This window comes from Pogoniulus pusillus, chromosome 39 (assembly GCF_015220805.1).
Source record: "Pogoniulus pusillus isolate bPogPus1 chromosome 39, bPogPus1.pri, whole genome shotgun sequence".
NCBI lineage: Eukaryota > Metazoa > Chordata > Aves > Piciformes > Lybiidae > Pogoniulus > Pogoniulus pusillus.
The window spans coordinates 6,916,561-6,934,236 of NC_087302.1; the positions used below are offsets into that span (position 1 = coordinate 6,916,561).

General features: G+C 45.5%; 1 protein-coding gene across 1 annotated transcript; it reads right to left on the minus strand.

Moving 5' to 3' along the window:
- Nucleotides 1–38: 38 nt before the first annotated feature.
- RSBN1 (round spermatid basic protein 1) lies at nt 39–17,528 on the minus strand. Its single transcript, XM_064173651.1, has 7 exons — nt 17,105–17,528; nt 12,958–13,628; nt 7,849–7,986; nt 7,290–7,432; nt 6,258–6,425; nt 5,233–5,341; nt 39–4,622 (listed from the first exon to the last, which is right to left on the minus strand). Exons 1-7 carry the CDS (start codon nt 17,526–17,528, stop codon nt 4,161–4,163), a joined length of 2,115 nt encoding a protein of 704 aa, XP_064029721.1. The 3' UTR covers nt 39–4,160.
- Nucleotides 17,529–17,676: the final 148 nt, after the last annotated feature.

Genomic DNA, 17,676 nt, shown 5'->3' on the forward strand with positions numbered 1-17,676 from the left:
GCCGAGCGCGCCCCGGCGGAAAGCAGCAGCCAGGAGCGTAAAGGACAAAATCAGACTTTGTTTATTAAAAAAATACTTTACAGGAAAAAAATTCTATGCATTCCGTTGGACTATTGTACAAAGAAATAGCTTAACAGTTTGACACTGGTGTACAGTCAGCTAGGGACGGCGATGCGCTGCGCCGGCGCGGTGCCGGGGCCGCGCTCCCGCACTACTCACCTCACGCCGCGCAACAGCTAAAGTCAATAAATATACTAAGGCCGCACACAGCGAACAGTCTTCCAGGCAATTGTACACGTCCTCTGCAGGCAGAGACCTCAGATAAATTAAAACCACAGGAAAAAAGAAACCGTAGCTGCCAATCAGAGTCAAACGAAAACACAAACAGCAACGCAGAAGTCCCTTTACAGGTTGCACACTAAGCGGGAGCGGAGGCCTGCCCCGGGCCCCCGGGTGCCGTCCGGCACTGCCTTACCCTGCGCCACGGGCCCGAGGCAGCCGCGCAAGGCTGGGAGCTCACCCGGGGCGCTCTGGCTGCACCAGAACACGCGGGGCAAGCCCTGGGGCGGGGACCCAACAGCATGGACAGGCCTCCCCTCCTCCCGCTCCTCAGTGAGAACGGAGCTGCCAGCTCAGCCCCCCTCGGAAACCGCAACTCCACAGCCTGTTACCGGCTGATTCAGCGCCGCGAACGGCGGCAGGGCCTCGGCAGGGTGAGGATCTGAGCTCTCGGCTGTGGAACAGCTCTGACAAGGAACCCCGTCCAGAACTGTAAGGTGCATAACACCGGCAGAGCACAGCAGAGAGCCCTTTTCTGTACGGCAAGATCTACGCCTGGGACAAAGGTTCATTGTAAATCCCCTGAGAACACCTCACTGAGTGTCCCACCCTCCTGGAAGAGAACGCAGCAGCTGTCTGCGCAACAGGACTTGCAGCGTGGCTGAAAGAGAGAGGAAGCTGAGGCTAACTGATACTTCAGCTTTAAATTGCATTTTGCCACTCCACATCTAGCACAACTGAGCCACTCCTCATCGTCCCAAGTGTTGTTTTAAATCAACAGCAGTTTATTTAAACTAGAAGCCTAAACTCAGGTTCTCTAACTCCAAGCCAGTCGCCTCTCCCTGGTCAGTTAGCAGTTGTCTCTAGCATACAGCCAGGGTGATTTCCACTTCTCAACTGACAACCCTACACAGGGCAATGCCCAGCAACAGAGAACTGAGGACCTGCAGTAACTGACCAGCACATTTGTATTTGCCTTCAACAACCAGCCCTTTAACATGAGATTCTAAAATATTTACTTGGACCTACCAGAGATTCGTTTTGCTCAGCAAGCACAAAGTGGCTTGAACTACTCATTTCATTCCCCAGCAGTTGCAGTTTATAATATAACATCAGTATTCCACATGTCTTGTTCTGGAAAACATTTTCCTTTCTCACATCGAAGCACTGATCTAGTTCTATTCTGTTGTTTCCAGTGTAATTGAAGCAATCTTGAAGCAATAGCAGGACAGCAGAGCAATCAGCTTCATGGAGCAAGCCCTCTCCCTTCACACCCAGGACTGGGGTGGTAGTTTGAGAGGAACCTGCCCTTTTGGTTACAGCGCACCAAAGCTGATCATTTCCTTAGATAATGGATTGTTAGTTCCTCTCTTCCTCAGTCTCCCAAGCATGCTATATCCCAAGCATCAGCAATATTCAAGTGATTTGAAGACACATTTCTGTATTTACATCTGACATTAGATATTGAGTTACCAATGGAAGGGATGATAAAGGGATGACACGATTGGGCACGTCCCCCTATCACAAAGAGATAAATCAGAGCATTTTCCAGGTATTTCAAGCTGTAGCCAGTGATTTCACTAAAGCTACAGCTCTAAAAGCAGTATGAGCCACTCTGGTCTTCTTCCTCTACCATCTGAGAGCACACCACAAGAATTTACAGAGGACTTCCACACTGATTCCCTCTCCACTCTATTTCAGCTTTCACTGTAAACCAGACGAGTTGGTGCAGGAGGGCTCTTGACCTGTTCCTTCTGCCTGTGAATGTCTGCAGACTCACTGTAGCATCTGCAGCTTGGCCAGTTCCTGAGTCATTGCAGGCAGTGCTGGCTGCCAGAGCGGCCACCGGAGCGACGCACCTCTGCCGACGCGGCCGGAGAACAGCACATGAGAAGTGAAATGGGCACTTGGAAGACTAGCAAACTTGGTACAAAGGAAATCACGCCCGTGGGTAACAGGGTCTTTGAATGTGAAGGATGAACCAAAACCACTATTGCCCGTGAGGAATTGTACTTTGCACAACCCTTAAAGCTATGAAATTCCTCTCAATGTAAAAAGTGGGGGGGGAGGGGGAAGGAAGAAAAAAACTCAACAACCCACCAGAGAACAGACGGCTGCTGGATGAGCCAGGCTGGGTCACCTAGAATTTCTGCTAAGATTAAATTACACCCCTGCATGAATCACATTACTGCTCATCATAAAAGCTTTCCATTCTAACACCTTATTTACACAGATTACTAAACGAGTCACTACCACTTCAATCTGTAAATCAGTTTTAAAATTGCAATAGCTCCTAGTCCTCATTTTTGTACCGAAGACAATACATACACACACATAAGGAGTAATACAGGCTCTAACTAATCACTGCAGTATCTTCTGAGGAGTATTTTTCTATCAGTTTAAAATAGTGACCTCTACACCGAGGTGCTAATATGTATATAAAAGCCTACACAAACAATATTGCACAAAGTAAGATTTATAATAGAGTAACATATTTTAGAGACCCTTATAAAGAGAAGAGTAATAATTGATATTAAAATGATGCATCCAGAACTAACACAGCATCTTTGCTTTTGTCTAGTCTAACATAGTGTTTCAAATCTTTCCTACCCCAGTGAGGATTAGAACAAATAAAAACTTATCTGGAGACAGCTTAAGTTGCACCAAAACCCAACTTGTACTCTAAACGTGGGGAGGGGGATGGGAGAGGGAGAAAGGTTCCTTTTTGATGACTGGAAAGGGCAAGTAATAAACAGAGTGAGAGAAAGTCAAATACAGATCACAGTTAACATCCAGAAATATTGAAAGGTTGTTTAAAAGCTGTTGATAGCTGACACTTTACACACTGAGCATGTGCCGCTGGTTTTTCCACAGTACCTGGGCACCCAGAAGCTACACATGGAAAAAGCAGCCCAATGCCAAAATGCTTTATTGTGAAATAGTAATACAGAGTTCCTAGGACAAGGACAGCCTTACTGTGTACGTCAGTACCAACTCAATGCTATTACATGAAGTGCATCAGTACAAGGGGAAAGTGTGGTTCCGTTGGACACATTACGACCTGCTCAGAACAAGCTGCCACGTTGGTTAGTATTTTAAAGCCTTAAAGTGCTCAAAGATAGCAGTTTCCTCCACAAGACTACCAAAAGGTTCTCTAATTTTTGACACTAGTATTAATCATGTTCAGGGAAGATGTATTTTGGAAGCAAAACCCTCACACCAAACAACGTAAGCAGTGCTATGAAAAAAACGTTAGGTCAGTTAAGTCATTGCATTTCAAGAGGATCAGAGACGTTCTTCAGTTAGTTTTACAGATCACCTTTGTAGGAACTGTATGAAGTAGAGATTGATTCCTACAGCTTGTATACAAACCAACTCCTATAGAAATCAACATGTCAAGAACAGACACACCAAAAAATGTCACGAATCAAAAGTGCTGTGCTTTCTCTTTTGTTTGTTGTAAGCAATTAAAGTGAGATGGGAAAGTCACTTTGCAAGTCTTCTACAAAAGCATCACTTGTTTTGGTGAAGACCAGAGAATAAAGTAAAGGTAAGGGAGTAACACTGACCAATGTAGTTCAATCATTTCACGTTCCTGGAGGAGTTTCATCCTGAACTTTTGAGGAGATATTTCCATCTCTCTTTACTTAAAACAGAAAGAAGTGGTAGACCACTGTTAACAGGTTGTACTAAGGGGTTCAAATACAACTTGAATTTTGCATAATCTGTGTAAAAAAGATATGCTTGACATTTTGGAATGTCACCTTTCTTTATAGAATTATAGGCAAGATTTCTCCAATAAAACATAAGCCAGTTAGAAAACTATAACTTCACATCAAAATTTTAAAAAGTTGTTAAAAAACCGTTGGATTATTTACACATCACACAGCAGAGCCTGCCTGATCCTGGGGATTGTGTTGCTGATCAGACTCTATTTTAAAACCTGGAAGGGGCTGGGCCACCTGATCTGGTTGCACAAGTCCTGATATCGAAGAAGCAGAGGAGGAGAGCACCCCCGGAGCAAGCTGCATCTCTACACCTGGTTCTTCAGGCTCTATTTTTACGCTCACGCACTGGGGTTCACCTTCTGACTCTGTCTTCCCAGGATCACTACTGTTCAAGCTGGAATTGCTTTCTGCACTTTGAGAAGTCTCCCCCACGGGGTGATACTGCTTAAGTCTTATGTGCCAGGCCAAGCTGCAGACCGCTGACACGGTTTTGAACTGATGAATGACATTTCTAGGGATGAAGTAGATGTCATTGTCACACAACTGAATTCTAGCATAGCGAATGCCTTCCCGTCTCATTTGGTTTAGTTTGGCTTCATCCACCCATTGAACACACTGAGAGAAGGAAAATGGTAAAGTTAGTGAGTGGGATACTCTACTTCAACAATTCACTACCCACCTACTGCCAAGGTACTTCTAAACCAAAATGTTTTCATTTAACAAGTAAAGCTTCAACTTTAAGTGGGAACCAGACCTAAAATACAATTTCTCCAACGTGCACATGTTAAGAGAGGGCAGTGAGCATTTAAGGGCTTTCTACAGCTAGAGCCAAAATCAGCAGGTTTGACATGAGGCTGCTTTGTTTTGGCTGACAGGACAGAGTCTGGATGCTTTCACATCCCAAGACAAGAGCTGTACATAAGCAAAAGCAGGAACAGCCATACATGACTTCTTAATCACCTTCCAAGTGTTTCTACACAGCACATACCATCACCTACAGCACAAACCCCAGCTTGCTAGAAATGAAAAGCAGTTGCACTGATATTGTTGTAACTCCCTGCTCACTGAGCTTCTATGAAATGTAAATAGGGAAATGGCTCAAGAGAGGAGTTGTGAACTGAAGGCCACCAAGGACACAAAAGGGCTGGCTAATGGTGAGCCTGGAACTGCCAGAAGCTACTTCCAAAAGGCTAAGGAAGAGCTGTCGCTAGGGAATACTTGATACCTGTGACACTGGAGGCTCGTGCAGGTCCAGCTGAAGTCTCTGTACAACATCAGTGAAATCTTCAGCATGAAAACAGACCACATCTTTGGTTATACGAGGCTGGTCACTCCTAGAAAGAGAAGAGAATCCCAGGAATTTTTAAAGAGTTTGGATCATAGAGAATCACAGAACTGTCCAGCGTGGATCCACTGAACCAACCACCTGCTTCAGTCTGACACAGTGCACAAAGCCTCACCCCTTCTCAGTAGACATCCTGCCTTGAGAAGGAGGTGTAAATCAGACCATTTTTTCATTTTACCTCTGTTTCAGATGCACACAGTGCAGAAGTGAAGTTTTTGGGGACACAGACTATCCTGAAAAGTCTGAGAGCCTGGCTCAAATTGCCACTATCAAAGTTCTCTCTCTGGTTTATTTCTTATTTCTGGCATATTACAGACAGAATAATTCTGTTATCAATGGAAAACAAAGTGAGAACTAAGTCTGAAGCTAAAGCAGGAAGAAGCTGGGGTTTATCCAATGACTGTGAATGAGAGGCACCTTTTATTCACATGACTACCCAGTGATATTGATAATGATGCTATCCAGTTTCTTCTGTAATTGCTAGAAATAACCATGATGCACGCCTGGTTTCTGTGCAAGGTCAACAGCAGTGTCCTGGATACATGAGATGAGGAAGCACTGCAGCTGTGAAGCTGATGACATTGAGTTCTTGGATTACTGTCATGGAAGTTAGCATTAATATAGCTGTTCAGGAAAAGAGCAGTCACAGATGATGGTCCAGGCATGGAATTTCTTTTTAAATAGACTTTTCTGCAAGCTGCTGCTAAAACTTTTCAACTGCCTCGAGGGGAAAAGGGGAGGTATACAGCTTGTGTTCCTCAAGCTCTAGACAGCACTTATCACTGGATTTAAGCCATTCCTTTGGCTAGGCTTGTTCCCCAGAGAATTGGGAATTTCTTTTTAAGAAAGAAAATGTCTAGAACCAGCCCCTCCCACTAAACCAGTGGCATTTCAGTGGCACTCACCATTCCCCAAACTGTACAGCCTTCAGGACACCTACAGCAGCTGTACTCTGCCAGTCAAATCCTTGACCCACATGGTCAGCATGAGCTCTTGTTCTGTCTTCAAACAGAACCTCCCGGGGCTCACTGGTCCGAGGTAGGTACTGGAGGTTCTTTATTTCATTCATTGACCTACAACATGATAAAAAGGTATAGAAAAAAAGTGTTTCAGACTACTCAAACATAAACACTTGTATTGAAACCATCTCTAAAATGATCAGTGCTGCAGGCTTCAAAAATCAAAGACCAAAGCACCTCCCTCTGATTTCTGCCAGGTGTTTATTCAACAAAAGATGGAAGTGTACATAGCCAGGAGCAATTCAGGTTATGAGATCAAACTTCAGAAAACAAATCTAATTGCCTAAAAAAAACCCAATCTGTTCACTTGTGCTGTAAGAATTCTTCCAGGAATTCAGTGGTATGTAAACCAGAGTTCATTTAACAGATACTGAATTCAGTTATTTGGGAGCACATGCAAAAAATTTGGTTGAAATGACTATCAAAATATGGCTCCACTTCTTTCACACTTGTCCTACAGCACACTGTTTCTGAAAAAGACAGTAAGAACAACGTGCACACACCACAAGATCTCTTGGAAGGCAGCAGTGTTACAAGTGCTGTACCATTGAAATAACACAGTGTAAGGATCTCTGCTGGTTTATGGCATTTCACTTGTCCCTCCACCAAATCAGTTCTTTCCATAAAAGTAAGATGAATAGAATAAGACTCCTGAATGATTATAAAAACAGAGGTTTCAACTTTAAAGCACTGACCTAGGACATACTACTATGAGATGTGATGAAATAACCCTAACAAATGAAGCATTTCTCCTCCCCACTGAGCCAATTTGGTACAGAAGTGAAAGTGAAACTTCCAACTTGTGTGTGAGCCTTGCGAAGAACTCATCACCAAAGGATTTAGGTTTTGTTCCCAGACCTAACAGAGATATAACTGCACTGGTTCACCTTTAACACTGAAAGGAAAACAAAACATTACCGGCGGCGTTTGAATGGTGATTTTGGCATGTCAGCTGTTGGGATCATCTGCTCTCCAGGCCTCACCCACATTATGGGACCATCATCACTTTGTGACCTGCACTGAAGTCTGAGACTAGAAAGAGTACCCCAGGGCAAAGTCATCTACAAGAAAACAAAACCAAAACAAGCCACAAAACACACAGAACAGAACAGTGGGTGAGACAGAAAAATGCCACGCCGCCTTCTACTGCCTCAAAGCTGACGTCAAAGGAACTGCACAGAAACTAAAGTCAGTTTGGGAGGTAAAATACATTCCAAGGTAACATCAAAGTTGGCTTTTAGGGAAGTGGATGATTACGTTGTACATATACAAACTGCACTCAATTTTCACTTATTCACACAACTGCAGCTACTTCATCCAGTCCCTTTCACCGGCCACAGGAGCTCCTGGAGCTCAGCACCCATGCAAGAACGCATCAGTAGAGAAAACTCTTTGTGGCTTCTGCTTACTTGGAAAAATGTGAGTTGTAGGAATCATTTACATATAGAGTGCTCTAAAAATACAAGTTACTGCTTACTCTGAGGAATGGAGATTCTTCTAACATATCTAGAAATTCTGGGAAGTAGTCTCCGACTTCTTCGTCCACTGCTCCAACAAGACTGATCTGCCGCATTGGTCCTGCTCGGTAGGTTCCGCAGCAGTATGTTCGATTGACCTGAGTGGCCAGAAAGGAGAAGACAATACCAGCACAGCTTTATCTCTGTCACAGGAGATCAAAATGGGCTAATACAATGCTCCAGGCCACAGCTGAGATGACTCTTGGACTCATCTCTAACCATTTCACTAGACACCACCCTTGGAAGCAGGCACAGAGGCTGTTCAGAACATCTGCTCCCAGGCTATCCTGAGAGACCAGAACTCTGTGCTGCTGACAGGAAAGCACCTCTGAAGTTTGAGTATTTGACTACTTCAGGGACAGCTCAGTGCTTCCAGACTGATTTGAGAAATCCACCATGCAAAGTTTCACTGTGACTCAGTCTTTCACCAGCAACCTTAAACCATGCCAGTTTGTGCAGCTGACTGCTGCTGCATTTCAAAACAACGCTGCTGCTGGAGCACCTGCACACTCACTTCAGTTGTCCTAGAGGCCTTCTCCTTGTGGCTGTAGAGAAGAACCTTGGTGTCCTTCATCAGAACCATGTCCTTTGGTTCTGCTAATGGTAGTATAGTGTACATACAAAACTGGACAAAATGTGAACATGAGAGGTCTTGCTGGAAACTCAGTGTTGATGTACAAGAATTTTAGGATATAACCTAACCTGCTGCCACAGTTGCAGCCTGGAGCACTTTAATCTCTGTCAGGTTGTTCATCATCCTCTGTCCCACTTCCCAGGTTATCTGAGAACTTCTCCTGCCAGCTTCCAGTTCCCAGAGGAGAACCACTGGTCAGCCTCCACCATGTTCTAGCCTCATGCTATGGACTGCAGCTGTAACACACCATATGTACACAGTAGGTGGGATGTAAGTGCAATTGCTGCTTAGTCTTGAGAGACCAAAAATTCTGCCATAGGCACTCTGTTTTGTCTGGTCTGAACCCCAACCTTTAACAGCCTCTACATTCATCAAGTGGTTCCAGTGGTGAGAAACTGCAGCCAACCTCTGTGGCTAAGTGGTGGGCCAGGTCTAAAGGACAGAGGGTTACTGGTACCTGTCAGGTTTATTGCTATGTTCCCCAAGCATGGCACCTTTTATGACTCTATTTATGGATGGATGCATGAAGCTGCTTTTCAGCTTTCTAGCTTTACGTGTTGCAGCTCAGCCAACAAACCAGATGTAGTTAAACTACTTCATGAAGTTGTTAAAGGTAAATTAGGAGACTAATAAAACAAGAGTTAGTTACTGCTGCAATTTCATTCTCTAGAAGCAACCATAGACACTTTGCTTCTTAATTATAGCAGTTTAGCTCACTTCTATTTCCAGAGCTCTTCTCTCTTCAGCTTTGTCTGTGCAGTTGGCAGTTCTGCATTATTGGCTGCATACACTTACATTTTAATTAAAAGCTAAGAGCTAAAAGAAACTTCCCCAACAGCTTCATTCCTCACTCAAGCCAACTGATGCACTGCATCAGTTCTGCCTGCAAATGCTGAAGTTTACATCCCAAGGCACAGAACTTCAATGTGCAGCTCAAGCACTTGATTTTCAAGTCCATGAAGTCACCAGCAGGAGCTGAATGAATACAGACACTTTTTGGGTTTGAGTGTGCAGATTTTACAAAGCAGGCATTATCTTCTGAGGCTTTTTTTTGCTGTTGGCCTCAAAGTCCCAGGGGAACACTGATGGTGGATGTGAACATGCCAATAGTGAAGTGAAACTCTCTCACCAGTTAGCCAGATGCAATTCAGAGCAACAGCACTGAAAAGCCACAGTACTGGTCTAGTTCTGTGCACCTGAGGTTATACCCAAGGACTGAAATGTTCTGGTCCTCACACCAGTTTACTTTAACTGTCCAGTACTATTGCAGTGGAGATCAACTACTTCCAGTTAAGAGAGAACCTGATGAGACTCAGGCATTTCTCAGGCACCTATCAGCAGTTAAAATGAATTCTAATACTTTGTGTTGTGCTTTTCTTTTCTTCTTCTGGTGTTCTCAAAGAGAATGAAAAAGTAGAAGCTTTAACAGCATTTTAATGCACTGGAATGGAATGAAAAAATACAAAACAATTGAAGACCTATAAAAGACACCAGAAATACTTTAAGGAAATCTTGGATTTCAAAATAAGTTAAGATGGGGCAGACAACCAAACTGTGAGATGATTCATTAACCAAAGCATGTCTGAGAACACACTGCAGAACCAGAAAAAGCTATCCTATTATCACCTGTTAGCTCCTTCTCCCACCACCTTGCCACAAAGCAGTAGCAACTTAGGCAAGACTTCTCCCAGCTCCTCCCTGGCCTATCCCCAGAATTCCAAACTCTCCCAAAAGAGTTTAACTGTTCTTTGGGCCATATCCACACAACTGAGCAGGCAGCTGGACAGCTGCTGCTTGGGAAAAAAAAACCAAAGGCAGAAGCAGTTTTTCAAGCCTAGATATATTCCAGTTCACTGAGCGGACCAGAAGCAGTTGTACTGGAACAACTGAGAGGGAAAAAGGAGTTGGTTCTAGCTGTGCTGCTACAAAGGTTCAAATTGAAGAACGTCCTCATGTGAGGAAAGCTCACAAGTCACTGCTCAGTGATCTGAATAGTCAAAGATCCTCGTGCAAGTGGGCAGCTCCAAGCAAAGCTTAGCTTGAATGCTGGAGTACTGGAACAAATGAGTCAGACAGTACAAGCAGGAAAAAAAAGCACCCAGAAAATAGCAAAAGTTGACTTTAAAATACAGAAATTAAAGAGTTATACTACAAATATTGAAGTGCTTTGTTACAAATACTTTTTACATTGGCCTCACTGCCCCAAGAACAAAGGAATTCACCTTGTAAGGCAGTTAATTATCACTAGATTTTTTTTTTCCAAAGTCTTCCAGGTTAAAGTCCTCATTTTGAATTGGAGACACTTCCTACTAACATTGTTTGTCCAAGAGGGTACACGCAAAGCAGCTGGATGGTGTACAAGCCAAAGGTCACATGATCTTCTACTTAACACATCAACTCTTCATTTCTTGACACCAAGTCTGCAGGATTCTGCACTAGAATGCTCAAAAACCCCTTGCCAGAGTGGTTCAGCAGAGCAAACACGTTCATGCACACAGAAGGTTCAGCCCAGGATAGAGGCTACTTGTCTTCAATTAACAACAGGATCAGTATTACAGTATAGGAAGTTTCAGAAGTAAAGCTGGGCCAATCTGCTTATTCCTCAACAGTGCTGCCAGGGACCAGCAGCAAAACAGCCAGACTCCATCTCTGCTCTCTGAAGCGGGACACTTCAGCTTTCTCTGAAGATAAGCTGGCTTGCAAAACTTGAGTTTCAGCAGCACACAGCAGCCATAGCTGAACCCACATTCCATTTCAACACATCCTTAGAGTTTCCCTTCAACTATGTTCTGTCTCTCAAGCTCTGATGACACTTCTGTTTGCTCAGTGAGCTGCACGAACACATTTCAGCCAGAGAGGATTAACCAGGTCATGCTGAAGCTGGGTTTAGAGACATTTTAGACCAATTGAACCTAATGTCATGACTCAATCTTAATCATGTTTAGACAGTACTTAAAATAGAATTAATTGAAGTACCAGCACAGAGTATAGCCCAGTGAAGCCTCTTGTTTATGGCCATACACTCTTCAGATGTATTTATAGCATAAGCTGCTCACGTTCACAAGACCTTCACCAACAGAAAGTGTAACTGGGCACTGCTTAGCCACATTAGGTGTGATCACATGGCCTCAAAGTAAATTACCATGTAATCACTGCGTCAAAGAACACAGCTAAATCACTAACACAGGAGACTTCCAAGCCTAAGCTGTGCCAAGTGTCCCATCTGCAGACAGCAGCCTGCACACCAACAGGCTGCGTGCGGAGCTCTGCCAGCACAAAGCTTCTACTCCTTGGTTTCAGTAAATCTAGTTTAAGATAAGAGCTGCTGCAGCAGCTATTCATTGCCCAACAAATTCATAAGCAAAGTGTCAAAATGACTACTGGAATGGTATCTATGATAAATGCTAGGAAGCACTCAGAGATGCCACAAGTGACCACACAGTAACTCTGTGAAGCAATTACTCAATTGCTGTCCTTAGTGCAAATCTTTTATGAGCATTTGGTAAGCTCAGAGAGATCCAGAGAGCCCATCCAGGAGCATTCCCCAGTGTGCTGCTAAAGAAGGGCTCTTCCAGCAGCACTGCAGTGCACCCCACTTAAGAGCTTTGGAGTTTGCCTTCTAACAGCTGAAGCAGTAAGAGGTAAGCAAGGTCTTGAATAAGACTTTAAAAGTAATCAGCAGCCAACCCTGTTCTCAGTCTAGACTAAGCAGGAATAGGTTTGTCTCATCTCAAACAAATGTCTCTGAACTGTAATGCTGCTGGATCTTTCTTGACACTTCTAAGCTTAACCACGAGACTCAAATGCAAGGGGTTTTCATAGGAGAAACCTTGAAATTAGCTTAGTTAACTGTTGCAGGCATTTAGGATACACATAGTGTGAGGATTTAAGAAAGTTTAAGCCTACTATGGAAATCAAGGAAATGGAATTAAAACTTTATTTAAAGGCAACTAAAAAAGATGTTCAAAGCACCTCTTTGAAGCTGGGATGTGTAAACAGTGTCAGCTCTTGATCAGAATTTAAGAGGTTAAGAAACTTGCCTGTTGTGAATGAAACCTGAACCATAACATCACAGTATTAAAACCCCAGACCCATTGAAAAAGCAGTAACTGATATCTGTGCAGCTCCTCAGAGACTTGTCCATTGCCTGGGACAATGTCAGTGTTCTCCCAAGTTTGGAAGATCAGCTGCAAGTCTGCAAGACCAGTACAGATCCTTCCACAGGTCTGAAATATGATTCACCAGCTACCAGGGGGCACAGAAGAGCTTTAAGCAGAAACAGGAATAAATAGCACAGCATGGGTACTCTCCAGATCATCTTTTTTCATCTACTTAGACACTTGTCTCAACAGTTTAGGCTATCCCTGCTCCAGATGAATGAAATTTGAGTTAATCTAGATGTTGTGCAACTTTTATGCCCTTAAACCATCCTTACCTGAGAGTGAAAATTTGAAATTGTCGTTGTCTCAATGTCCTTCTTGCCCAAAATTTCCATTTTGACTGGAGTGTTAGGAAAGTTAAAAGCAAAGTAATCCAGAAAGTCTGGCAAATAGGCAGCTGCTCCATGTACTATAGCCAAAGCATAGTAAGCTGCATTCTTATCATTTTCACTGAACGACAGCGCAAGAAACTCCTCTGCAAACCTCTCCATCTCCACTGGAGACAAAAATGAGAGTTCATCCATGTAAGCATGAAGGACCAGAGCACCACCATTGGACTGGTGCTCCTCGTGAATGAAGTTACTAAACTTAGTGCCAGTTTTCAAGAAGCTGCTACGAACAGAATGCTCCTGGTGTGTCACAAATGGTGTTTGTACTCCCTGGGGTATTCGGTATTCCTGCATCCCCAAATTCAGTCTGCAGAGCTGCTCATCCTTCAGATACCTGAAGGATTCCTTGTTCACTTCCAAGTTATCACACTGTCCTTGAAACAGAGTCTCTTTGTCAATGCGAGTCAGGCCAGCACACACTGTCTGCACTTCTTTGTTGTACATCTTCAGCCGTTTTCCCCTCATATCTTCCCGGTGTTTCTTTTTCTTTTTTTTCTTTATCTTCTTCACAATGAGGCTGTCAGCTCGCTGGGTTTTGCCATTCTCATCTGGAGTTTCTGGCAGCAACAATAAAGAGAAGATTAGAGTTGTGCAGTTGCAGCATGTTTCCCCCAAAAGAATTAACCACCTCTCTCTTGCTGAAGCCACCCGTCTCAGGCAGACCGGCTGGCAGTAACATCTTGACTTTTGACTTGCAAGACGTAGCACACAACAACAAAAAAATGCAGTACATCTGGTTGTGATGCAAAGAAAGCCTCGACTTCAGGAAAACACCCAGAACAAGCTTAATATCCTAGAATTATTTCCATTTTAATAGTTTTATTAGAATACCTTTAAAAGGAGTCTATGCTTCAGAACATCTATAATTAAGTACATTAATAACTTCTGACATTTAAGGCAGTAGCATGCAGGGGAGAGGATAAACAAGTATGTGTAACATTTAAACACCAAGACTTTGATTGCAGAACCTCCCTGACTTTGCATACACAATACAGAAACAAAACACTTTGACTTCAGAGCTACAACCACTACTGACATGGAAAGGCAAAAATACGTGGAGCAGTCAGCTTGCTGCCTCCCCCAGAATACATCTTAGGCCACTGACCTTTTGTATTAAAGAATCAGAATCATCACAGCCACATCTTTGGCTGTTTTTTTTTTAGTCTTCCAGTCAATTATTTAGTTCATTTGAAGCTAGAAGCTGAGGTTGTGCTTTTAAAAAGGCTAAGCAAGCTGTAAAAGGCTGAAGGCTAAGAGATAAAGCATAGAGTATTTCTGTTAGGCAAATGTAATGGTTTAATTGCTCATCTTCTAGGAACAAAAAACTACTTCAAACAATATTTAGGACTTGCAGTGGAACCTTGAAATCTTGACAGCCCTGCTGTTAAAAATCTCAACTGCCAAGACTTTTGTCTGCCTAAAACAAAGAGTTACTTTGTGCCACTGAAGCACACAAACCTCCAAGACCCACACTTCCAGGACAGTGTCAGGGACCTGAAGGTAACAGCTGACTGAAAGGTGCAAGGACTCAAATTCACAGGATGTTAGGGGTTGGAAGGGACCTCCGGAGTTCAGGTCCAACTTCCCTGCCAGCGTAGGGCCATAACCTAGTGCAGGTCACACAGGAACACATCCAGACGGGTCTTGAAGTCTCCAGAGAAGGAGACTTCCTCAGAGAAGGAGTTCTTCAGTTTCCTGCAGCACAGGGCTATCTGCTATCAGCATTTCCTTTCTTTCCCTGCACACCTCTCATGCTCGTAGTCCCTCTTGCAGTACGTGAAAGTGAATGAAAGCACATTGCACTGATCTGTGAGAAAGGTGTAATGATACATACATGCAGCTTCAAGTTAGGCCAACCCCAGTACTTAACCATATCATTACTAGTTTGGTCTCCAGATTGCTGACCTTCATTAACAGCCTGGTGTTACAACAAGAATTACTCACGAAGCAAAGAAAGAGTCAATTGCTTAATACTAACTTCACACGATTGTCTTAGGACCTGAAATACAAGTTTCCACAGTGTTGCTGCTTGCCTCTACAAACAGCAAATGCCCTTGTTTCCATCTCACAGCCAGGGAAACCAGGAAAAGAAAGGCAGGATCGCTTGTTCTGGGAAGTCAACTGAAACAGTGCTTTGAATAAGCTTTCCTGGAAGCCTCAGAAGTTAGGCGTGCGTGAGCTTACTCAGTCACTAAGCACTCAAGTGCAGATATTGCTTTACTAACTGCAGCGAACATACTAATCACACAGGAGATCTTTGTTCTGGTGGGACTTAAGATTCCAGGCTGAAACTAAACAAGAATTCCATGCTGCCACCGAGCTGTTGGGAACGCTTCCCTGTAGATGCTTCCAAGTTCATTTTTGGTTGTTCAAGGCAACCTTATTTTAAAGATTTCTAATTTTAGATCTAGTTTTAGAACCTCAGACATGCACTGGGTTTAATTTTGAGTATCTTTCTGTTTGAAGATCTCCCCAACAGCAGACATGCACCTAGAAACTTGGAAGTTTGGAACTTCCAGTAAGCATTGGTCTATTTTCAGGACAAAACCTGTTGCATCCACCAAACGCAGCAGTGCTGTGGGATTCTCTACTAGAGAGAGTAGCCTCTTTGTTAAGCAAAGCTAGAGAGGGACATCATGGTAATGCCATACCATTTCTTGAAGGAAATAATAGTTTTAATTAGCCCTCTCAATAAATGGAAAGCCTCCAGTACCTCTGACAAAGAAAGCTATATCCAGGTCATCAAGCTACAGGCTCCCACAGTGGGGTAAGCCAACAGCAGGGCCAGTAACACCAGTAGTCTAAAACTGCTAGCCAACACATAACCACACTATTATTACTGTGCAACAAAACCAGGAGATGTTCCTTGTCACCTGTGGCCAAAGAAAGCAGTAGTACAGTCGGAGAAACTGGCAGATACATAGAGTAAAAGCTGATAGGGAATGATAGGAAAGGAAATCCAACCCCATTCCGAACCCAGTACATACAGGGGTCTAGGACAAGCAGGTTCCCTGTCAGCAAACCCTTCCTTTGCAAACGTGGAATTCAGAGAATGGTAACAGTGTTTAGAAGTGCACTAAAAGGAGATCTGGTCGCCTTAACTGGGTTAGAACTGACCCAGTCACACTGCCGGGCCGAGAGGATACACTATTGCTGTAGCTTTAGCAACATTTATTAAGCTACAGCTTGGTATCTACTATCCAGCAGCTTTGATTGCCATTATTCAGACACAGTGGTTTGCAAGTATTAAGAAGTCTCCTCTTACAACAGCCTTGCCCCTTCTAATCTAGTTTACCCTACTAGACCCAACTTGTGCAAGCACTGCCTCCCCGGTGCCTTTGGCACAGAACTTCCACATACACCCTCAAAGCATAATTCACAGCATCTTTATGACAGCAGCTTTCACAGTTGTTTTGCATTTGTCCTGCTCTCACCAGCACGCTTTTTACTATCACAAACCCGTGAATGGAAACAAAACATTCTGTGCCGTCTGAAAGCAAGGCACACGCCCCCAGTTTCAGATGCGCTTTGGCCTCCTGATTTGAGAGAGCTGGGGATATTTCTTTATAAAAAGATAAAGCCCAAAGGCAAGCAGCAGCTCCTCGGCGCTAGCACACTGCTAACGCAGGCAGAGTAGGATCCAGCTTTACTATCACCGCGCCTGTGCTCTGGACCTGTGACAGGGCAGCTCCGAGCAGCAGCATCACAGCTCCCGCTCCCCGCGGACCGGCTCCCTCCGCCACGCACCCGAGCTCCGCGCTCAGTCCCAAGAGGCAGCAGCGTAGTGAGCCGTTAACGGCGACAAGGAGCGAGCCCGGCTCTGCCCGCGCTCCCCCGCACACCCGAGTGCACGCAGACGGGCTCGGGGCTCCCAGAGCTGCGTTTCGCTCCGCTCCCGCCTTCGCCCGGACGACAGAGGCCGAGCCCGAGCAAGCGGGTCCGCCAAGCCCGCCCGCCCGACTACCCGAGGCAGGCGCCAGCCCGGGTGCACGGGCTGCAACCGGCCAGCCCCGCTGCATCCCCCGCTCCTCACCTCGCTTGCTGGGCCGCCCGGCTGCCCCGTCCGCGGGGCTGCTCCGCCTCGCCTTCTGCGGCTGCCCGGCGGCCAGGCGGCCCGGCTCGGGGCCGGCTGCGGGGCGATGCCGGTGGTGGTGGTGGCGGCGCTCCTCGAGCGCGGCGGGTGGCGGCAGACTGAGCGGGGAGAAGGTGAAGAGCCCGGCGGCAGCGGGCAGGCCGGGCAGGGCGGCCGGGGGCAGCGGCTCCGCCGGGCCGGGCCCCGCCAACAGCTGCGGCTGGCTCAGCCGGGCCCGCTTGCCGCCGCTCGCCGCCTCGCCGGGGGTGCTCCGCCGCCGGCGCCCGCCGCCACGGGGCCGGCCGGGCCGGTCCCCGGAGGGGAGCGGGGGTGGCTCCTCCGGGGCCCGGGACACTGCGCGCACCGCAGCGACCTGCGCGGCCATTTCAGGGGCTCCCTCACACACATTTAAATGGCCCGAGCGCCAGCACGCGCGGCGCACGCGCGGGGCACAGCCCCCTGGGGGCCGTAGTTCGCTGCGGCGCGCGACGGGAGGTGTAGTCCGCGCGCGGGCGCACGCGCGAGCGGCGGTG